Source organism: Leucoraja erinacea, chromosome 15 (assembly GCF_028641065.1).
Source record: "Leucoraja erinacea ecotype New England chromosome 15, Leri_hhj_1, whole genome shotgun sequence".
Lineage (NCBI taxonomy): Eukaryota > Metazoa > Chordata > Chondrichthyes > Rajiformes > Rajidae > Leucoraja > Leucoraja erinaceus.
Genome location: NC_073391.1, coordinates 3,074,531 through 3,093,311, shown reverse-complemented (window position 1 = coordinate 3,093,311; position 18,781 = coordinate 3,074,531). Strand labels below are relative to the sequence as shown.

The 18,781-nt window shown below is 47.3% G+C and overlaps 1 protein-coding gene across 2 annotated transcripts in view; it reads right to left on the bottom strand.

Annotated features, from left to right (window-relative positions):
- The window catches only part of fra10ac1 (FRA10A associated CGG repeat 1), a 69,407-nt gene extending 59,544 nt beyond the window's left edge, over positions 1–9,863 (bottom strand). Inside the window, exon 1 of one of the 2 annotated variants that reach the window (XM_055646601.1) lies at positions 9,730–9,863. In XM_055646601.1, coding sequence (XP_055502576.1) covers positions 9,730–9,777 — 48 coding nt within the window. In that variant the 5' untranslated portion in view covers positions 9,778–9,863. The remainder of the gene's footprint in view (positions 1–9,729) is intronic. The other variant, XM_055646600.1, reaches the window with a different exon arrangement.
- Between the last annotated feature and the right edge of the window lie 8,918 nt (positions 9,864–18,781).

Below are 18,781 nucleotides of genomic sequence, written 5' to 3'. Positions count from 1 at the left end.
GAAGATTAGCAAGAGAAAACACTGATTGGCTCTAGCCCAAGTGGGAGGAGAGAAGTGAGTCAGAGGGGTGAAAACAGTTGAAAACTGAGGAATTTGGTTTGTAAATTGGTAAATTATGCAAATTATCAGTCAATATAAGCAAGACGGCTATAAGGGAGAGGCAGTGAGTGAGCGGCCTTGTGAGGGAAGTGCCCTGTGAGAAAAGTGTGAGTCTTTGGCTCGAGTGCCCTGTGAGAAAAGTGTGAGTCTTTGGCTTGAGAGTCTTCGGCGAGGAGGCTGAGGAGAGGAGGCTTACCAAAACACTGGAGAGGGAGAGACGAAAGAAGGAGATGTCAGGCAAGCTGATTCAGTGTGATGCTTGCAGTATGTGGGAGGTCAAGGACACTGCTGGTGCCTCTGGCTGCTACAAATTTGAGAAGTGCATCCAGGTAGAGCTCCTGAAGGACCGTGTTGGGGAACTAGAGAAGCAAGTGGATGACCTCTGGTTCGTCCGAGATACTGAGTCGTTCCTCGACAAGTCCTACAGCAGGATTGTTACACCTAAGGTACTGGAAGAGAGCAGGTGGGAGACGGTGAGAAAGGGAGGGAAGCATGGAATGCAAACATCCCCGGGTGTTGTACCTCTTGTGACCAGGTTCACCCACTTAGAAGCTGTCGGGACCGAAGACGTTGTTACACCGAGCGGCGGATTGGCTTGCGATGCAAATAGGGATGTTGAGCCAAAACCAAATAGGCCAAAGTCAGGCAACGCCATTGTAATGGGAGACTCCATTGTGAGAGGTACGGACAAGGGTTTCTGCGGCAACAGACGGGATTCGAGGATGGTGTGCTGCCTTCCTGGTGCCAGGATCCAGGATGTCACGGACAGAGTGCAGAAAATCCTCAAGGGTGAAGGTGAACAGCCGGAAGTCATAGTGCATGTCGGCACAAATGATGTCGGAAAGAAGGGGATGAATATTCTGCAGCGTGACTTTAGAGAGCTCGGAAAAATGCTGAAAAACAGGACCTCCAGGGTTGTTATCTCCGGTTTGCTTCCAGTTCTTCGTGCTGGCGAGAGCAGGAACAGGGAGATACGGGACCTAAATGTGTGGCTGTGGAACTGGTGCACGAGGCAGGGATTTAGATTCTTAGATCACTGGGATCTGTTTTGGAGTAAGGGGGAACTGTACAAAAAGGACGGATTGCATCTTAACAGGTGGGGGACCAGCATTCTGTCAGGCAGGTTTGTCACTGCTACACGGGTGGTTTTAAACTGAATAAGGGGAGTGGGGTGTCAAATAGGATAGTTGTGGATGGAGTTAAAGGGAAAGGGTTTCTTAAATGTGTGAGCGGAGAGACAGAGGGGTGTAAAATGAGGGTAGAAGCAATAGGTAGCAAGGTGAAAAGTAAAAGTGGCAGGCAGACAAAACCAGGGCAAAAATCAAAAAGGGCCACTTTTCAACATAATTGTATAAGGGGTAAGAGTGTTGTAAAAACAAGCCTGAAGGCTTTGTGTCTCAATGCAAGGAGCATTCGTAATAAGGTGGATCAGTTGAATGTGCAGATAGCTATTAATGACTATGATATAGTTGGGACCACGGAGACATGGCTCCAGGGTGACCAAGGCTGGGAGCTGAACATCCAGGGATATTCAATAATCAGGAGGGATAGACAGAAAGGGAAAGGAGGTGGGGTAGCTTTGCTGGTTAGAGAGCAGATTAACGCAATAGAAAGGAAGAACATTAGCTTGGAGGATGTGGAATCGATATGGGTAGTGCTGCGAAACACTTCGGGGCAGAAAAACGCTAGTGGGAGTTATATACAGGCCACCAAACAGTAGTAGCGGAGTTGGATATGGCATCAAACAGGAAATTAGAAATGCGTGCAACAAAGGTAAAACAGTTATAATGGGTGACTTCAATCTACATATAGATTGGGTGAATCAAATTGGCAAGGGTGCTGAGGAAGAGGATTTCTTGGAATATATGTGGGGTAGTTTTCTAAACCAAATTGTAGAGGAACCAATGAGAGAGCAGGCCATTCTAGATTGGGTATTGAGTAATGAGGAAGGGTTAGTTAGCAGTCTTGTTGTGCGTGGCCCCTTGGGCAAGAGTGACCATAAGGAGTGGGAGGGGGAGTTGCTCAGCACTTCAACTACCCCTCCCACTCCGTCTCCGGCCTCTCTGTCCTGGGTCTCCTCCATGGCCACAGCGAGCAGCACCGGAAATTGGAGGAACAGCACCTCATATTCCGTTTGGGGAGTCTGCATCCTGGGGGCATGAAAATCGAATTCTCCCAATTTTGTTAGTCCTTGCTGTCTCCTCCCCTTCCTCAGCCCCCCTGCTGTCTCCTCCCATCCCCCAGCCTTCGGGCTCCTCCTCCTTTTTCCTTTCTTGTCCCTGCCCACCCCCGCCCCCGATCAGTCTGAAGAAGGGTTTCGGCCCGAAACGTTGCCTATTTCCTTCGCTCCATAGATGCTGCTGCACCCGCTGAGTTTCTCCAGCTTTTTTGTGACTATAATATGGTTGAGTTCTTCATTAGGATGGAGAGTGACATTGTTAATTCAGAAACAAGGGTCCTGAACTTAAAGAAAGGTAACTTTGAGGGTATGAGATGTGAATTGGCCAAGATAGACTGGCAATTGATTCTTAATGGGTTGATGGTGGATATGCAATGGAAGGCATTTAAAGACTGCATGGATGAACTACAACAATTGTTCATCTCAGTTTGGCAAAAAAATGAATTGGGGAATGTCGTGCATCCGTGGATAACAAGGGCAATCCGGGATAGTATCAAAACAAAAGATGAAGTGTACAAATTAGCCAGAAAAAGCAGCCTACCAGAGGACTGGGAGAAATTCAGTCCAGCAGAGGAGGACAAAGGGCTTAATTAGGAAAGGGAAAATAGATTATGAAAGAAAACTGGCAGGGAACATAAAAACTGACTGCAAAAGCTTTTATAGATATGTGAAGAGAAAAAGATTAGTTAAAACAAATGTAGGTCCCTTGCAATCAGAAACAGGTGAATTGATCATGGGGAACAAGGACATGGCAGACCAATTGAATAACTACTTTGGTTCTGTCTTCACTAAGGAAGACATAAATAATCTGCCGGAAATAGCAGGGGACCGGGGGTAAAATGAGATGGAGGAACTGAGTGAAATCCAGGTTAGCCGGGAAGTGGTGTAACAAGACAGGTAAATTGAATGGATTAAAGGCCGATAAATCCCCAAGGCCAGATAGGCTGCATCCCAGAGTACTTAAGGAAGTAGCCCCAGAAATAGTGGATGCATTAGTGATAATTTTTCAAAACTCTTTAGATTCTGGAGTAGTTTCTGAGAGTTGGAGGGTAGCTAATGTAACCCCACTTTTTAAAAAGGGAGGGGGAGAGAAAACGGGGCAAATTTGGAAAGTGGTGAAATCATTGGACAAAGTCAGCATGGATTCATGAAAGGTAAATCATGTCTGACGAATCTTGTAGAATTTTTCGAGGATGTAACTAGTAGAGTGGATAAGGGAGAACCAGTGGATGTGTTATATCTGGACTTTCAAAAGGCTTTCGACAAGGTTGCACATAAGAGATTAGTATACAAACTTAAAGCACACGGTATTGGGGGTTCAGTATTGATGTGGAGAGAGAACTGGCTGGCAGACAGGAAGCAAAGAGTAGGAGTAAACGGGTCCTTTTCACAATGGCAGGCAGTGACTAGTGGGGTACCGCAAGGCTCAGTGCTGTGACCCCCTCTTTTTACGATATATATTAATGATTTGGACGAGGGAATTGAATGCAACATCTCCAAATTTGCGGATGACATAAAGCTGGGGGGCAGTGTTAGCTGTGTGGAGGCTGCAAGGCGACTTGGATAGGCTGGGTGAGTGGGCAAATGCATGGCAGATGCAGTATAATGTGAATAAATGTGAGGTTATCCACTTTGGTGGCAAAAACAGGAAAGTAGACTGTTAACTGAATGGTGGCCGATTAGGAAAGGGGGAGATGCAACGAGACCTGGGTGTCATGGTACACCAGTCATTAAAAGTAGGCATGCAGGTGCAGCAGGCAGTGAAGAAGGCAAATGGTATGTTAGCATTCATAGCAAAAGGATTTGAGTATAGGAGCAGGGAGGTTCTACTGTAGTTGTACAGGGTCTTGGTGAGACCACACCTGGAGTATTGTGTACAGTTTTGGTCTCCTAATCTGAGGAAGGACATTCTTGCCATAGAGGGAGTACAGAGAAGGTTCACCAGACTGATTCCTGGGATGTCGGGACTTTCATATGAAGAAAGACTGGATAGACTCGGTTTGTACTCGCTAGAATTTAGAAGATTGAGGGGGGATCTTCAGAATCAGAATCAGAACGCTTTATTGTCATTGCATGTGTCACATACAACGAGATTACTGTGTCTCTCCATTTAAAAGAACTTCAAACATTCACATACTCATACTTTTTAAACTCCCTCCCTTCCCAAACCCACCCATGGATTCACATTTACATAAATTAACACTGTCTCCCACCTCCCACCTCCTTCCCCATAACCTGCTCCCGAGACCGAGTTCAGTTCCAAGTTTGCTGATGGGTAAAAGCTGTTCTTGAGTCTGGCAGTGCGTGACTTTAGCGACCTGTACCTTTTTCCTGAGGGCAGCAGTGTGAAAAGGTGGTGACAAGGATGTGTAATGTCTTTCACGATATCAAAGGTCCTGCTGCGGCATCTGGAGTGGTAAATGTCCTCCAGAGGGGGCAGGGGGAGTCCAATGATACCCTGGGCAGTTTTTATCACCCTCTGGAGAGCTGCTCTGTCAGCTGCTGAACAGTTCCCAAACCAGGCAGTTATGCAGTAAGTCAGTATGCTTTCTACCGAACAGCGGTAGAAAAACTCCAGCAGTTTAGCAGACAGATGGGCCTTCCTCAGTGTTCTAAGGAAGTAGTCTCTGTTGCGCCTTTTTTACAACTATAGCAGAGTTCACAGACCATTTAAGATCCTCACTGATGTTGATCCCCAGAAATTTAAAACTAGGCACCCTCTCCACCTCCTCGCCCCCTATCTCCAGTGGCCTGATCTTATAGAAACTTACAAAATTCTTAAGGGGTTGGACAAGCTAGATGCAGGAAGATTGTTCCCGATGTTGGGGAAGTCCAGAACAAGGGGTCACAGTTTAAGGATAAGGGGGAAATCTTTTAGGACCGAGATGAGGAAAACACTTTTCACACAGAGTGGTGAATCTCTGGAATTCTCTGCCACAGAAGGTAGTTGAGGCCAGTTCATTGGCTATATTTAAGAGGGAGTTAGATGTGGCCCTTGTGGCTAAAGGGATCAGGGGTTATGGAGAGAAGGCAGGTACAGGATACTCAGTTGGATGATCAGCCATGATCATATTGAATTGCAGTGCAGGCTTGAAGGGCCGAATGGCCTACTCCGGCACCTATTTTCTATGTTTCTATATTAGATACCTTCACAGGGTTAATGGTGGATCAATATCCAGTTAAGCCCGTCCCATTTTCACGACCTAATTGGCGACCTCGCCGAGTTTGCCCTTGACTCATACTCTCAGCATGGTCGCCACAAGGTCGTAGGTCACTCTTCCTCATGCTTGTGGGTGGTCTCTGCGTACTCGTGGCCTCAAGTAAGTTGCGGTGTTTTTTCCTGCCTAATAAAAAATGTCCACGAGTAAAATAAAAAGGTAGGCATGGAAAAAATTGATACTTTTCACTCGTAGGTAGGTCGGCGGTAGGTCGTGATGGTAGTCGTAGGTCGGTAACTGACCCGAGAAAAAAATTGCAAACATGACATTGTTTTAACATGTGACAATTTCCACTCGTAGCTAGTCTTAGGTGTGGAAGATTGAGGTCGAGGGGGGGTCGTAGACATAGTCGTAGGAGGTCTTTTACTTCGGCGAGTCAACACGACCTTGACATTTTTTTCGTCTCGTGTCTTTTAAACTCGTGGATTAGGTCATCCAAGTTGGACAGTCCCTTTAATGAGACATATCTCAGGATTCTCTGGGGGGGGCAGGGAGGAGCTTGCTGAGAAAGGGTCTCAAACCTGAAAAGTTAACTGTTTCTCTTTCCATAGATGTTGCCTCAACTACTTTGTGTTTCCATTATTTTCTGTTTTCATTTCAGTTTTGCTGCATATGCTGTTTATTGGTTTTCATTCACTAAGGACTTCTGAAGTGGTGGTGGTGGGGGGGGGGTGCCCCATGTCTGACAATTTTTTTTTTAAAGAAGGAATGTTGAATGCAATCTTCTTCTTTCATGTCCTTATGCTAGATAGTGGCTTGCCACTGCTGTACACATCATTGCGCTATTGGAGTGTTAAGTGCAAGGTCTGCAGTAGTACATGGATTATCCAGCAATGGGCATTGCAGTGGGGTGGGAGATTGCAACCTTCATGTGGTCCACCCTGTTTCGACGAATGCAATCAACTTGGTGTGCACAAACAGAAGATCAAATAGAACAAGTTGTCTTACAACTTTAGGCTGTGCACGCCATATGCAAGAAGGCATTGCAGTAGGTGTTGCATTGTCTGGGTCTGTGTGCCACAATCACAGGTTGTTGTACCCTCGATGTAGCCCCATTTGTGCATTGTCACCCTTGACCGCCCGACCCCAGTTCGCAGTCGGTTGAGACATCTCCATTTCTGCCAGTGTTCATCAGCACCTGGTGGTAAGCGCGCTGCTGCTGGTATATGCATCTTGGTGGAAATGGGGACAGTGGCTAGTCTGTTCTTCCACATCTGGAGGCAAGCTTCAGCTGGTGTTTCCATTGGGGGGACGTTGGTTAGGAATAGGGCAATGTGATTGATGTTGTCGATATACGTTTTCAGTATCCTTCAAAGATTTCCACATGGGAAACTTGTCAGGTTAATGGGGGATGGTTACAAGCATATCTGTCATTAATTTGTTCTGTATCTCTCTCTACATCACCGTCTATATCTCTCGTTTCCCTTTCCCCTGACTCAGTCTGAATAAGGGTCTCGACCCAAAACGTCAACCATTCCTTTTCTCCAGAGATGCTATCTGGCACCGTTGAGTTGCTCCAGCTTTTTGTGTCCATCTTCAGTTTAAACCTGCATCTGCTGTTCCTTCCTGCACAACTAACTTGCTTTGCTCTCATTCCCAATTGTGACAAAGTCGACCTGAAAGATTAACAACTTCTCTTTCCACAAATGCTACCTGCCTGCTGAGAGTTTACAGCATTTTATTTGGATCCTACTTGATAATTAAAATATCCAGCTTTATAATAAAATAAATGCAAGCAATGGTGGAGGGCTGTCCTGCGAACAGAAGTCTATCACAGGGAATAGTGCTGTGACTGACTATTTGTTACATACATATGTAGGTAGAAATTAGTAAGCTCAAAAGATGACATAAGATAGTGGTCTTGTTGAATGTGTGGAAGATGACCTTGGGCTAAAGATGATAAAATGTTGGTAAAATGGGCAGAGCAAAACGAGATTGAAAGGAAAAGGAATCTTCGTAAGTATGAGATGATGTGCTTAAGCAGGACTAATCAGGCTAAGACATACAGTGAATAGCAGGGAATATTGTGGAACGGAGGACCAAAAGTCTGTAAAGATAGCAGCATCAGTAATAAGGTGATGAAGGCTTACAGTGTGCTGGCTTTCATTAGCCAGAGCAGAGGAAAGAGCAGGGATGCTACTGTAGAATTTTAGAAAACATTGGTTGGCCATAGCGAGTGTACTATCTGCAGTTCTGACTGTCACCTCAAAGAAGAGTGCACAGGAGAGGATAGAGAAAAATCACCCGGGTGGTACTGAGGTTCAGTCATAAGAAACTGGAAAGACCAGCAAAAACATGATGCTGGAGGAACTTATTAAGTCAGGCAGTATCTATGGAGGGAAAAAGTTCAGAAAAAGATGAAGAGTCACTACCATAAACATTGCCTGTCCATTCCCTTCACAGATGTCACCTGATCTGCTGAGTTCCTTGTTGTTTTTTTGTCAAGATTCCAGTAACTACGGTCTCTTGTAGGTATGTTACAAAACCTACCTGAATCGTGGCTGAGCATCTGCCCTACCCCGTGTGTGTGATTTTGGCGCTGTTTAGAGGGGGCGGGTTTAAAACGCCATTTTTACTAGGCTGTTCCAATCGAAAATGTTCAGCCTAGTAAATCATTAACGGAAAATCGCTGAAAGACCCCGTCGCAAAAGGTATTATTAGTTTTTATGGCCTTGTATAATATTTATAGTAGTTTAAAAATCACTCTCTCACTCCGCAACCTCTCGCAGCCCCAGGGTTTTATAAAGCAAACAATTAAAGGTATGTACCTTATTTTTACATTAAATGGGGCTTGTATATAACCCTGTAATATAAAGTTTTCTATAGCGAGTAGTTCATTTTGGGCTCTTTATATCCCGCAGTATTTTTCTGGGCACTTGAGGGCACAAATCCAGCGCAATGTGAACGTTCTAAACCAGCGCGTTCACAGGAACCCACTAGAAAGCCGATTTAAATTGACTTTAATTTACAGCAAATGAACGCTAAATTCCTTCCATTTGGCCTATAAATTGATGTAAATGAGATTTAAAAATCATGTTTTATTGTGAATATTATTTGGACACTTGGGCTATTTAAAAATGTTAATCATTTATTAAGAAATGGATAGATGTTTAGACTAGTAATTGAAGTTTGAAATTAGCTACAATTGGGTAACTAACTAATTATATGCTTTAATTTCAGGTCATCCAAGTAAGATTATTTTATATTTGTTTCAGAATGCTTCAATCTATGATAACTGAAAATTTCATTCAGTTCTCTTAATTTTTAAGAAGGTTATGGGCTTTTGACTGTCCACAATCACAGCTTTTTTGTTATGTCCATAGAAAATCAATAGGGAACAAGATGCTAATTTCCGAGTATGAAAATGGCCATAACTTTTTTATTACTTGAGATATGAAAGTGAATTAGGTGTCAAATTAAACTTATTGTTATGCTTTATCTGATGGGATAAATTGCAGGCTTGATTTTTTAAATCTCAAAATTTTGTAACATCTCTTGTGTCTCGAGTTCTTCCAGCACTTTGTTGCTCGGGATTACAACTGCAGTCTCTTGCGTCTTTGTGGGAAAACTAGCTTTGTTTTACTTGGAGCAAAGGAGGGATGAGATAGAGATACACACATTTATGAGATCCATTGATAGGATAGGACACTTTTCTCAATTGTATAGTCTAAAACCAAAGGACATAGAATCGAGGTAAGAGGTTTAGTGGGGAAATAAGATTATTATTTTTTTACCCAGAGGATGGTTGGAGTCTGGAATGCGATGTCTGAGAGGTTGGCATTTGCACCGAGAACTAGTCGAGTACAGGGCAGAGGTTACGGACAAAGTGCTGGTAAATTGAATTAATCCAAATGTGCAGGAAAGAACTGCAGATGCTGGTTTACACTGCAGATAGACACAACATGCTGGAGTAACTCAGCGGGACAGGCAGCATCTCTGGAGAGAAGGCTCTGAAGAAGCGTCACCCACTCCTCTCCAGAGATGCTGCCTGTCCCGCTGAGTTACTCCAGCATGTTTGTGGCTATCGTTAATACAATATAATGTAATGGGCCACTGTGGGCCTATTTCTGTAGGGAATGACGCCGGGAATTTAATCAAGCCTCTGCTGAATCGCACCCTTAGGACGGGCACCACCCGTCATTGTTCAACGTGTCATCCTCTGGTTCATTTCACGGGATTACTTGGGTGCACCCTTCCCTTCCCACCCCCTGAAACCGATGTAAGTCTCCAGACCTGAACAAGATCCAACTTGGGCCCGCGGCCGCTCATCCTTCCTTGCATCCTTCCCCCGCCCGCCCGGCCGGCCTGCGCGGCCGCTAACGTCACACGGCAGCGACGTTGGGGCGCGGGAGCGCGCGCGCAGTTTGTCACCCGCCCAGCGAGCGGCCATTGGTCCAGTGTCGGGAGCGCGCGAGCGGCCGTTGGTCCAGTGTCGGGAGCGCGCGAGCGGCCGTTGGTCCAGTGTCGGGAGCGCGCGAGCGGCCGTTTTCCAGTGTCGGGAGCGCGCGCGCGCGTGAGCGGCCGTTGGTCCACAGGGAGCGGGAGCGCGCGAGCGGCCGTTGGTCCAGTGTCGGGAGCGCGCGAGCGGCCGTTTTCCAGTGTCAGGAGCGCGCGAGCGGCCGTTGTCCACATGTCGTGAGCGCGCGAGCGGCCGTTGGTCCACAGGGAGCGGGAGCGCGCGAGCGGCCGTTTTCCAGTGTCGGGAGCGCGCGAGCGGCCGTTGTCTAGTGTCGGGAGCGCGCGAGCGGCCGTTGTCCAGTGTCAGGAGCGCGCGAGCGGCCGTTGGTCCACAGGGAGCGCGTGCACGAGCGGCCGTTGGTCCAGTGTCAGGAGCGCACGAGCGGCCGTTGTCCAGTGTCAGGAGCGCGCGAGCGACCGTTGTCCAGTGTCAGGAGCGCGCGAGCGACCGTTGTCCAGTGTCGGGAGCGCGGGAGCGGCCGTTGGTCCAGTGTCAGGAGCGCGCGGGAGCGGCCGTTGGTCCAGTGTCAGGAGCGCGCGGGAGCGGCCGTTGGTCCAGTGTCAGGAGCGCGGGAGCGGCCGTTGGTCCAGTGTCAGGAGCGCGGGAGCGGCCGTTGGTCCAGTGTCGGGAGCGCGGGAGCGGCCGTTGGTCCAGTGTCAGGAGCGCGCGGGAGCGGCCGTTGGTCCAGTGTCAGGAGCGCGGGAGCGGCCGTTGGTCCAGTGTCAGGAGCGCGGGAGCGGGCCGTTGGTCCAATGTCAGGAGCGCTCGAGCGGCCATTGGTCCAGTGTCGGGAGCGGCCGTTGGTCCAGTGTCGGGGGAGCGCGCGCGAGCGGCCGTTGGTCCAGTGTCGGGAGCGGCCGTTGGTCCAGTGTCGGGAGCGCGCGAGCGGGCCGTTGGTCCAGTGTCGGGAGCGGCCGTTGGTCCAGTGTGCGGGAGCGCCCGCGCGAGCGGCCGTTGGTCCAGTGTCGGGAGTAGGGCCGTTGGTCCAGTGTCGGGAGCAGCCGTTGGTCCAGTGTCGGGAGCGGCCGTTGGTCCAGTGTCGGGAGAGCGGGGGAGCAGCCGTTGGTCCAGTGTCGGAGAGCGGCCGTTGGTCCAGTGTCGGGAGCGCGGGAGCGGCCGTTGGTCCAGTGTCGGGAGTGGCCGTTGGGTTGGTCCAGGGTCGGGAGCGCGCGAGCGGCCGTTGGTCCAGTGTCGGGAGCAGCCGTTGGTCCAGTGTCGGGAGCAGCCGTTGGTCCAGTGTCAGGAGCGCGCGAGAGCGGCCGTTGGTCCAGTGTCGGGCAGCAGCCGTTGGTCCCAGTGTCGGGAGCGCGGGAGTGGCCGTTGGTCCAGTGTCAGAAGAGCGGGAGCGGCCGTTGGTCCAGTGTCAGGAGCGCGGGAGCGGCCATTGGTCCACAGGGAGCGCGTGCACGAGCGGCCGTTTTCCAGTGTCAGGAGCGCGCGAGCGACCGTTGGTCCACAGGGAGCGGGAGCGCGCGAGCGGCCGTTGGTCCACAGGGAGCGGGAGCGCGCGAGCGGCCGTTGTCCAGTGTCGGGAGCGCGCGAGCGACCGTTGGTCCACAGGGAGCAGGAGCGCGCGAGCGGCCGTTGGTCCACAGGGAGCGGGAGCGCGCGAGCGGCCGTTGTCCAACGACCGGCAAAAAATTATCTCACCGAGCGCCCAAAATAAAACAACAAAACTTGCAGATGCTGGAAATGGAGACCCCCCCCCCCCCCCCACCTACATAAAAAAATGTGTGTAGGAATATCTTAGAATATCAGCCAACATCTGTAGAAACATCGAACAATAGATGCAGGAGTGGGCCATTCGGTCCAGTCAAGAGAGTTTCATGTCATGTGTCCCAGATAGGACAATGAAATTCTTGATTGCTGCAGCACAACAGAATATGTAAACGTAATACAGAACATGAGATAAACGTTCAGTGTGTCTATATACTATAGACTATATACACAATAAATAAACAAAGTGCAATAGTAATAATAGGCTGTTATTGTTCAGAGCTTGGTTGATGTGTTAAATAGCCTGATGGCTGTTCCTTAACCTGGATGTTCCGGATTTCATGCTCCTGTACCTTCTTCCTGATGGCAGCGGAGAGATGAGTGTGTGGCCAGGATCAAAGATACTAGAGGAGCTCTGCTCTATAATCTTTGGCCAGGATGGTGTGGGTCTTTGATGATCTTGGCAGCCTTTTTGTGGCTGCGACTGCGATAGATCCCTTCGATGGTGGGGAGGTCAGAGCCGATAATGAACTGGGCAGTGGTCACAACTTTCTGCATTTTTCCCCGCTCCTGGACGTTCAAGTTGCCGAACCAAGCCACGACGCAGCCAGTCTGTATGCTCTCTACTGTGCATCTGTAGAAGTTGTAGAGAGTCCTCCTTGACATACCGACTCTCCGTAATCTCAGGAAGTAGAGGCGCTGATGTGCCTTCTTTATAATTGCATCAGGACCAGGAAAGATCTTCAGATCAAGCCAGCACCGCCTTCCATTATGATCATGGCTGATAATCCATAATCAGTATCCCTTGGTACACAAAAATGCTGGAGAAACTCAGCGGGTGCAGCAGCATCTATCAGTATCCCTTTCCTGCTTTCTCCCCATATCCTTTGCTTCCTTTAGCCCTAGAGTTAAATCTAACTCTCGAAAGCTTCCAGTGAATTGACCTCCACTGCCTTCTAAGGCAGAGAATTCCACAGATTCACAACTCTGGGTGAAAATGTTTTTCCTCATCACATTCCTAAATGACCTACCCCTATTCTGACACTGTGACCCCTGGTTCTAGACTCCCCCAACATCAGGAAACCACTTTGGACAGAAAGCAACACAACTTCTTCATCTGAACTGACTTGGCATAATTGCAGCCTCAATGCTCTGAATGTTGCCTCTGGCCAGAGAGTTGAAACTGAGGTTGGTTGTTTATCTTGCCAGTGGTTTTAGAAGATTTTGCCAAAATAGCATTGGCAGCTCTCCAGTGCTTTTAGGTGTATGGCACATTATTTTAAACGCAGAAGCATCCAAAATTGCAGGAATCATTGATGCCCAGTTTATCACAATCACTCTACCCAATTTAAGCTGTTGATCTTCACTCTACTTCAAACAGCCAGAGGCTGGGCTGGGACATTGTTGGTCATAGTGTATGTGCCTGATATTGGTTCCAGTTCCACAACCTCTTTCTCATTTATTATATATTTTTTCTAATTTATTATATTAACAGTGTACTATGTTTACATATTCTGTTGTGCTGCTGCAAGTAACAACTTAATTGTTCTATCTGGGATATCTCTATAATACTAAATGTTTTCGTCTTGTTTGTGGCTCTGTGTGCATGTCAATCTGGTTAATTCCTATTTTCTTCCAAACGGTAGGCCACAGCCTTCTCATTCCCACCTATATTTCCTAAGTTTTTAATCGTTTAAAGTTTTAAAAACAGCCCGAAAACTCGCCCATTTCGGGAAACAAAATGAGTGACGTCACAATGCACTCGCAAAGTAGGACGGGACACACTGGGAGGGTGGGGCACTCCAGCACTTGTGGTGAACGAGGAGCGACGCTCGGTGGGGAGGGTGGTGCTGGAGTGTGGGCCGAGCCCGAGACTTGGGATGGGGCCGTGACCAGGGCCCTCTCCCTCTCTACCCTCCCTCTCCCTCTACAGCCCTCCCCCTCCCTCTCTGCCCCTCTCCACCACCCCTCCCTCTCTAGGGATTGAAGAGGGATGGTGAAGAGGAGGAGGGAGTGCTGGGGGATGAGGAGGAATGAGTCGCGCCTGCGTAGTTGGGGGCTATGCGTGAGTGGTGCAATATTGCATTGGGGGAAAGGCTTGCGTTGGGGGAACGGGTGAGTGGTGTAGGACAACTTGTTCTATTTGATCTTATTTGATTGTGCACATCAGGTTGATTGCATTTGTCGAAACAGGGCGGACCACGTGAAGGTTGCAATCTCCCACCCCTAATCTAAATGGAGTCAAGTTGGGAAAAGGGGAAGTACAACGGGATCTGGGGGGTCCTTGTTCATCAGTCAATGAAAGTAAGCATCCAGGTACAGCAGGCAGTGAAGAAAGCGAATGGCATGTTGGCCTTCATAACAAGAGCAGTTGAGTATAGGAATAAAGAAGTCCATCTGCAGTCGTACAGGGCCCTGGTGAGACCACACCTGGAGTATTGTGTGCAGTTTTGGTCCCCAAATTTGAGGAAGGACATTCTTGCTATTGAGGGAGTGCAGCGTAGGTTCACAAGGTTTCTTCCCAGGATGGCGGGACTGTCATATGCTGAGAGAATGGAGTGGCTGGGCTTGTATACCCTGGAATTTAGAAGGAAGAGAGGTGATCTTATTGAAACATAAGATTATCAAGGGTTTGGACACGCCAGAGGCAGGAAACATGTTCCCGATATTGGGGGAGTCCAGAGCCAGGAGCCACAGTTTAAGAATAAGGGGCAAGCCATTTAGAATGGAGATGAAGAAACACTTTTTCCCACAGAGAGTTGTGAGTCTGTGGAATTCTCTGCCTCAGAGGGTGGTGGAGGCCAGTTCTCAGGATACTTTCAAGAGAGCTGGATAGGGCTCTTAAAGATAGCAGAGTCATGGGATATGGGGAGAAGGCAGGAACGTGGTACTGATTGTGGATGATCAGCCATGATCACATTGAATGGCCTACTCCCGCACCTATTGTCTATTCCTCTACTCTACAACACTCCCCAGGGCCCTGCCATTCAATGTGAAGATTCTTCCCAGGTTTGACTTCCCAAAGTGCAACTCCTTGCACTCATCTTCCTTTGAACTCCTTTGGTCATTCCTCAGTACATTTTCCCAGCCGATCAAGATCCTCCTGTAATTTTTGATAACCATTTTCACTTTCTACGATACCACCCACTTCCGTGTCATCTGAAAACTTACCAACCATTTCTTGTATATTCTCACAAATCTGATTGTTTTTTGAAGACATAACCAAAAAGGTCGATGAGGGCAGAGCTGTAGATGTATATATGGACTTCAGCCAAGCATTGGACAAGGTTCCGCATGGTAGGCTGCTCTGTAAGGTTTGATTGCTTGGGATCCAAGGAGAGATAGCTGAATGGATAGAAAAGTGGCTTCATGGAAGGACGCAGAGGGTGATGGTGGAAGGTTGCTTCTCGGATTGGAGGCCTGTGACTAGTGGTGTGTGTGCCTCGGGGTTCGATGCTGGGCCTGTTACTGGTTGTCATCTATATCAATGGTTTGGATGAGAACATACAGATAGTGAAGATGGTTGTGAAAAATTGCAGCAGGATCTTGATTGATTGGCTAAGTGGGCTGAGGAATGGTTGATAGAATTTAATGATTGGTTTATTGAATGGCTAATGGACTCTATTCCTTGGAACTCAGGAAGATGAGGGGTGATCTTATAGTGGGTATACAAAATCATGAGAGGAATAGATTGGGTAGATGCATAGATTCTCTTGCCCAGAGTCGGTAAATCATAGGACATAGGTTTGAGAAGAAGAGGAAAAGATTTTAAAAGATTCTGAGTGATAACCTTTTCACACAAAGGGTGGTGGATGCACGGAACACGTTGGCAGAGGAGGTAGTTGAGGTTGGGAATATCCCAAAGTTTAAGAAACAGAGAGGTCCATGATTAGGACAAGTTTGGAGGGATATTGACCAAACGCGGGCAGGTGAGACTAGTATAGCTGGGACATGTTGGCCGGTGTGTGGGCAAGTTTGGCCGAAGAGCCTGTTTCGACACTGTATCGGTCAAGGAACTGCTTAATTGAATCCACTCCCTTCCACTACCATCTAAGTACAATTTGTGTGGATCATTATCTGATTATATGATCTATGATTGATAGGGTTCCTTTTCAGGAGAACAGAAGAAACCGACTATACATATGATCAGAATTGATATGCTGATGTTCCTCAGGAAGAAAATCTGGGACATGCAAAGGACTTAAGAAGAAAAGCCTCATTGGCAGACATGGCCCAGACGATGAGCACCTTTTATGTCTTCTATCCGGTTTGTTCACCAGGGATACACATGACCATGACATTCAGCAGAATGTTCCAATCTTGCAGAAGACTTGGGCATTAAACAGCTTCTTATTGATTTGCAGAAACGGAAGATTCAGGAGGAACGGAATCAGTATCCTCATAGAGATGAAGCAGACAGTTTAAACAAGCTTACCAGGCTGTTTAATTAAAAAGCTGCTGAAGCTGGTAAAAAGTCATTTCATAAAAAGTTCTGTAGTGAGGCAGCATCTGTGAAAAGAGAAACAGCTAAGGTCAAAGACCCCTCTTCAGTACAATTGTGTTGTAAGTTATAGAGAAGATAAGAAAGGGATCTATTCCTTAACCACCTTGTCTGCAACTTAAACCAACTTGTATTTTCTCTCTTTCCCAGTTCTGACAAAAAGATCTTCATCGGAATCATTGATTGGGGTACCTTTTTCTACAGTTGCTTCCTGATCTGCAGAGTGTTTCCAACATTATTCTGTTTGCATTATTCAATCCAGAGCACTCATTAGGGATAAGAGCAAAAATCATACATGCTTCTTTCAAAAGCGGAATGTGGAAGCATTGTGATCAGCAGGCTGAGAGGGAAAGACAGCCCAGTAATACTTTTGCAGAACAATTTACTTGGCTGTGTGATGCAAATCATATAAATAACACTAAATATCTGTCATTGCTGTTCTTTATCCCGTAGTTCAGTGGGAAATGTTAGAGTGCAGATCGGCTGCTGACTTTGCATGAATGAATAAAGTCTGTACTTTCCTTTATGCAAAGTACCGCAATGGGTTGCCAGTGGAATTCCACAGTTCCATGCGAATGGATGGTCCTAGATCTCTGGAAATATGCGGAGTTCCAAATTTTCTGACAAGTGGCATCCGGGAGTACATAGTGCCATTGTGTCTGACAGAACGGAAATAGACCCTTTCACCTAACTTGTCCATACTGCCCAAGACACCCCATCTAAGCTAGTTTCATTGGCCTATGTTTGTCCCGTAGGCTTCTAAACCTTTCCTATCCACAAACAGTACTTAGCCCAATGTCTTTTAGAGTACAGAGTACAGGAAGGAGATGGAGAATGTAATAATGTGTTGTCAGGGCAATAACCTCTCTCACAATATCAGCAAGATGAAGGAGCTAGTTATCAACTTCCGAGAGTAAATGCCTCAATCAACATCAATGGTACGGAAATGGAAATGAACGAGAGCTTCAAGGTTTTTAGCATTAATATTACAAATCATCTGTCGTAGAACAACCACATTGATGCGAGGGCCAAGAAGACACACCAATGTCTCAACTTCCTGAGGAGACTAAGGAAATTCGGCATGTCTCCAATGACTCTTACAAAAGTCTACAGATGCACCATGGAAAGCATACGGTCGGGCTGCATCACAATTTGGCTTGGGAACAATTGTGTCCAACACCGAAGAAATTGCAGAGAGTTGTAGATGTAGCCCAGTCCATCACATAGACAGATTTGCCACCAAGGATTGACTCCATCTACGCTTCACGCTGCCTTGGAAAAAGCTGCCAACATAATTAAAGACCACCCTGGCCCACCCCAGTCATTCCTCTTCTCCCTGCTCCCATCCTGCAGAAGGTACAGAAGCTTGAAAAAGTGTGTACTACCAGGCTCAGGTGTAGCTTCTTCACCTCTGTTATCATGCTTCTGAACAGTCCTTCCATAAACCAGGGTGCTGTCTGATTCACCTCTTCGCCAGTGAGGACATTGGATTTTGTGTATGGAACTGGCGTGCTTCAATGCTGAGAATTATATGATGCACTCTTCCCCTTTACTCCATCTATTACACTTGAGATTGACTTGATTGTATTTATGTATGTTTATTATCTGATCTGTTTGGATGGCATGGGAAACAAAGCATTTCACTGTACCTTAGTAAACCTAACAATAATAAACCTAAATCTTATCCCAATGCCCCTGTCCCACTTAGGAAACCTGAACAGAAACCTCTGGAGACTTTGGGCCCCACCCAAGGTTTCCATGCGGTTCCCGGAGGTTGCAGATGGTTGCTGGAGGTTGCAGGTAGTGAAAGCAGGTAGGGAGACTGACAAAAACCTCAGAGTTTTAATGTGGTTCCCCCTCATCCTTCTAAACTTCAGCGAGTACAGGCCCAGTGCCTTCAAAGACTCATCATACATTAACCCATTTATCATGGCCCAGGATCATTCTCGTAAACCTCCTCTGCACCCACTACAATGCCAGCACATCCCTCCTTAGATATGGGGCCCAGAACTGCTCATAGCTCCTGCTCCTAACTCATGTTAATGTTAATAAAATAGGAAATTATCAAAACTACTAATTCTGAGATCTATATTCTCCAGGAGATAGAGTGCCAGAAGATAGAAGTTACAGTGGAACAGGTTAAAGAGGCTAAAGGGCCTGTCCCACTACGGCGACCTTATTGGCGAGTTTAGGCACAGCATGGTCGACACATGGTCATAGGTGGTCTCTGGTAAGTCTCCTTCATGGTTGAGAGGAGTTCCCACATAGTGGTTACTATTCGCGGAAAATTGTTCTGCAAGTAAAAATTGGGCGGGATGGAGAAAATCGATACTTTTGACTCGTAGTGCAGTGGTAGTGGGGTCGCCATGTCATTATAGGTAGTCCTTTGCTGACCGGGCATTTTAATTGATTCATTGTGAGAAAAACAAATGTAAGCACAAGTTTTCAGAACCAAGGAAAACCGACCGGTAATGTTAAATGCCCGCTAAACTTCACAGCTGTGTATCTCTGACTTTTTAAAAGTTGTCTGACTTCTTAAAAATGTCTCCACTCTTTCTCTCCCCCCCCCCCCCCCCCCTCTCTCTCCCCTTCTCCCTCCTTTCTCTCCC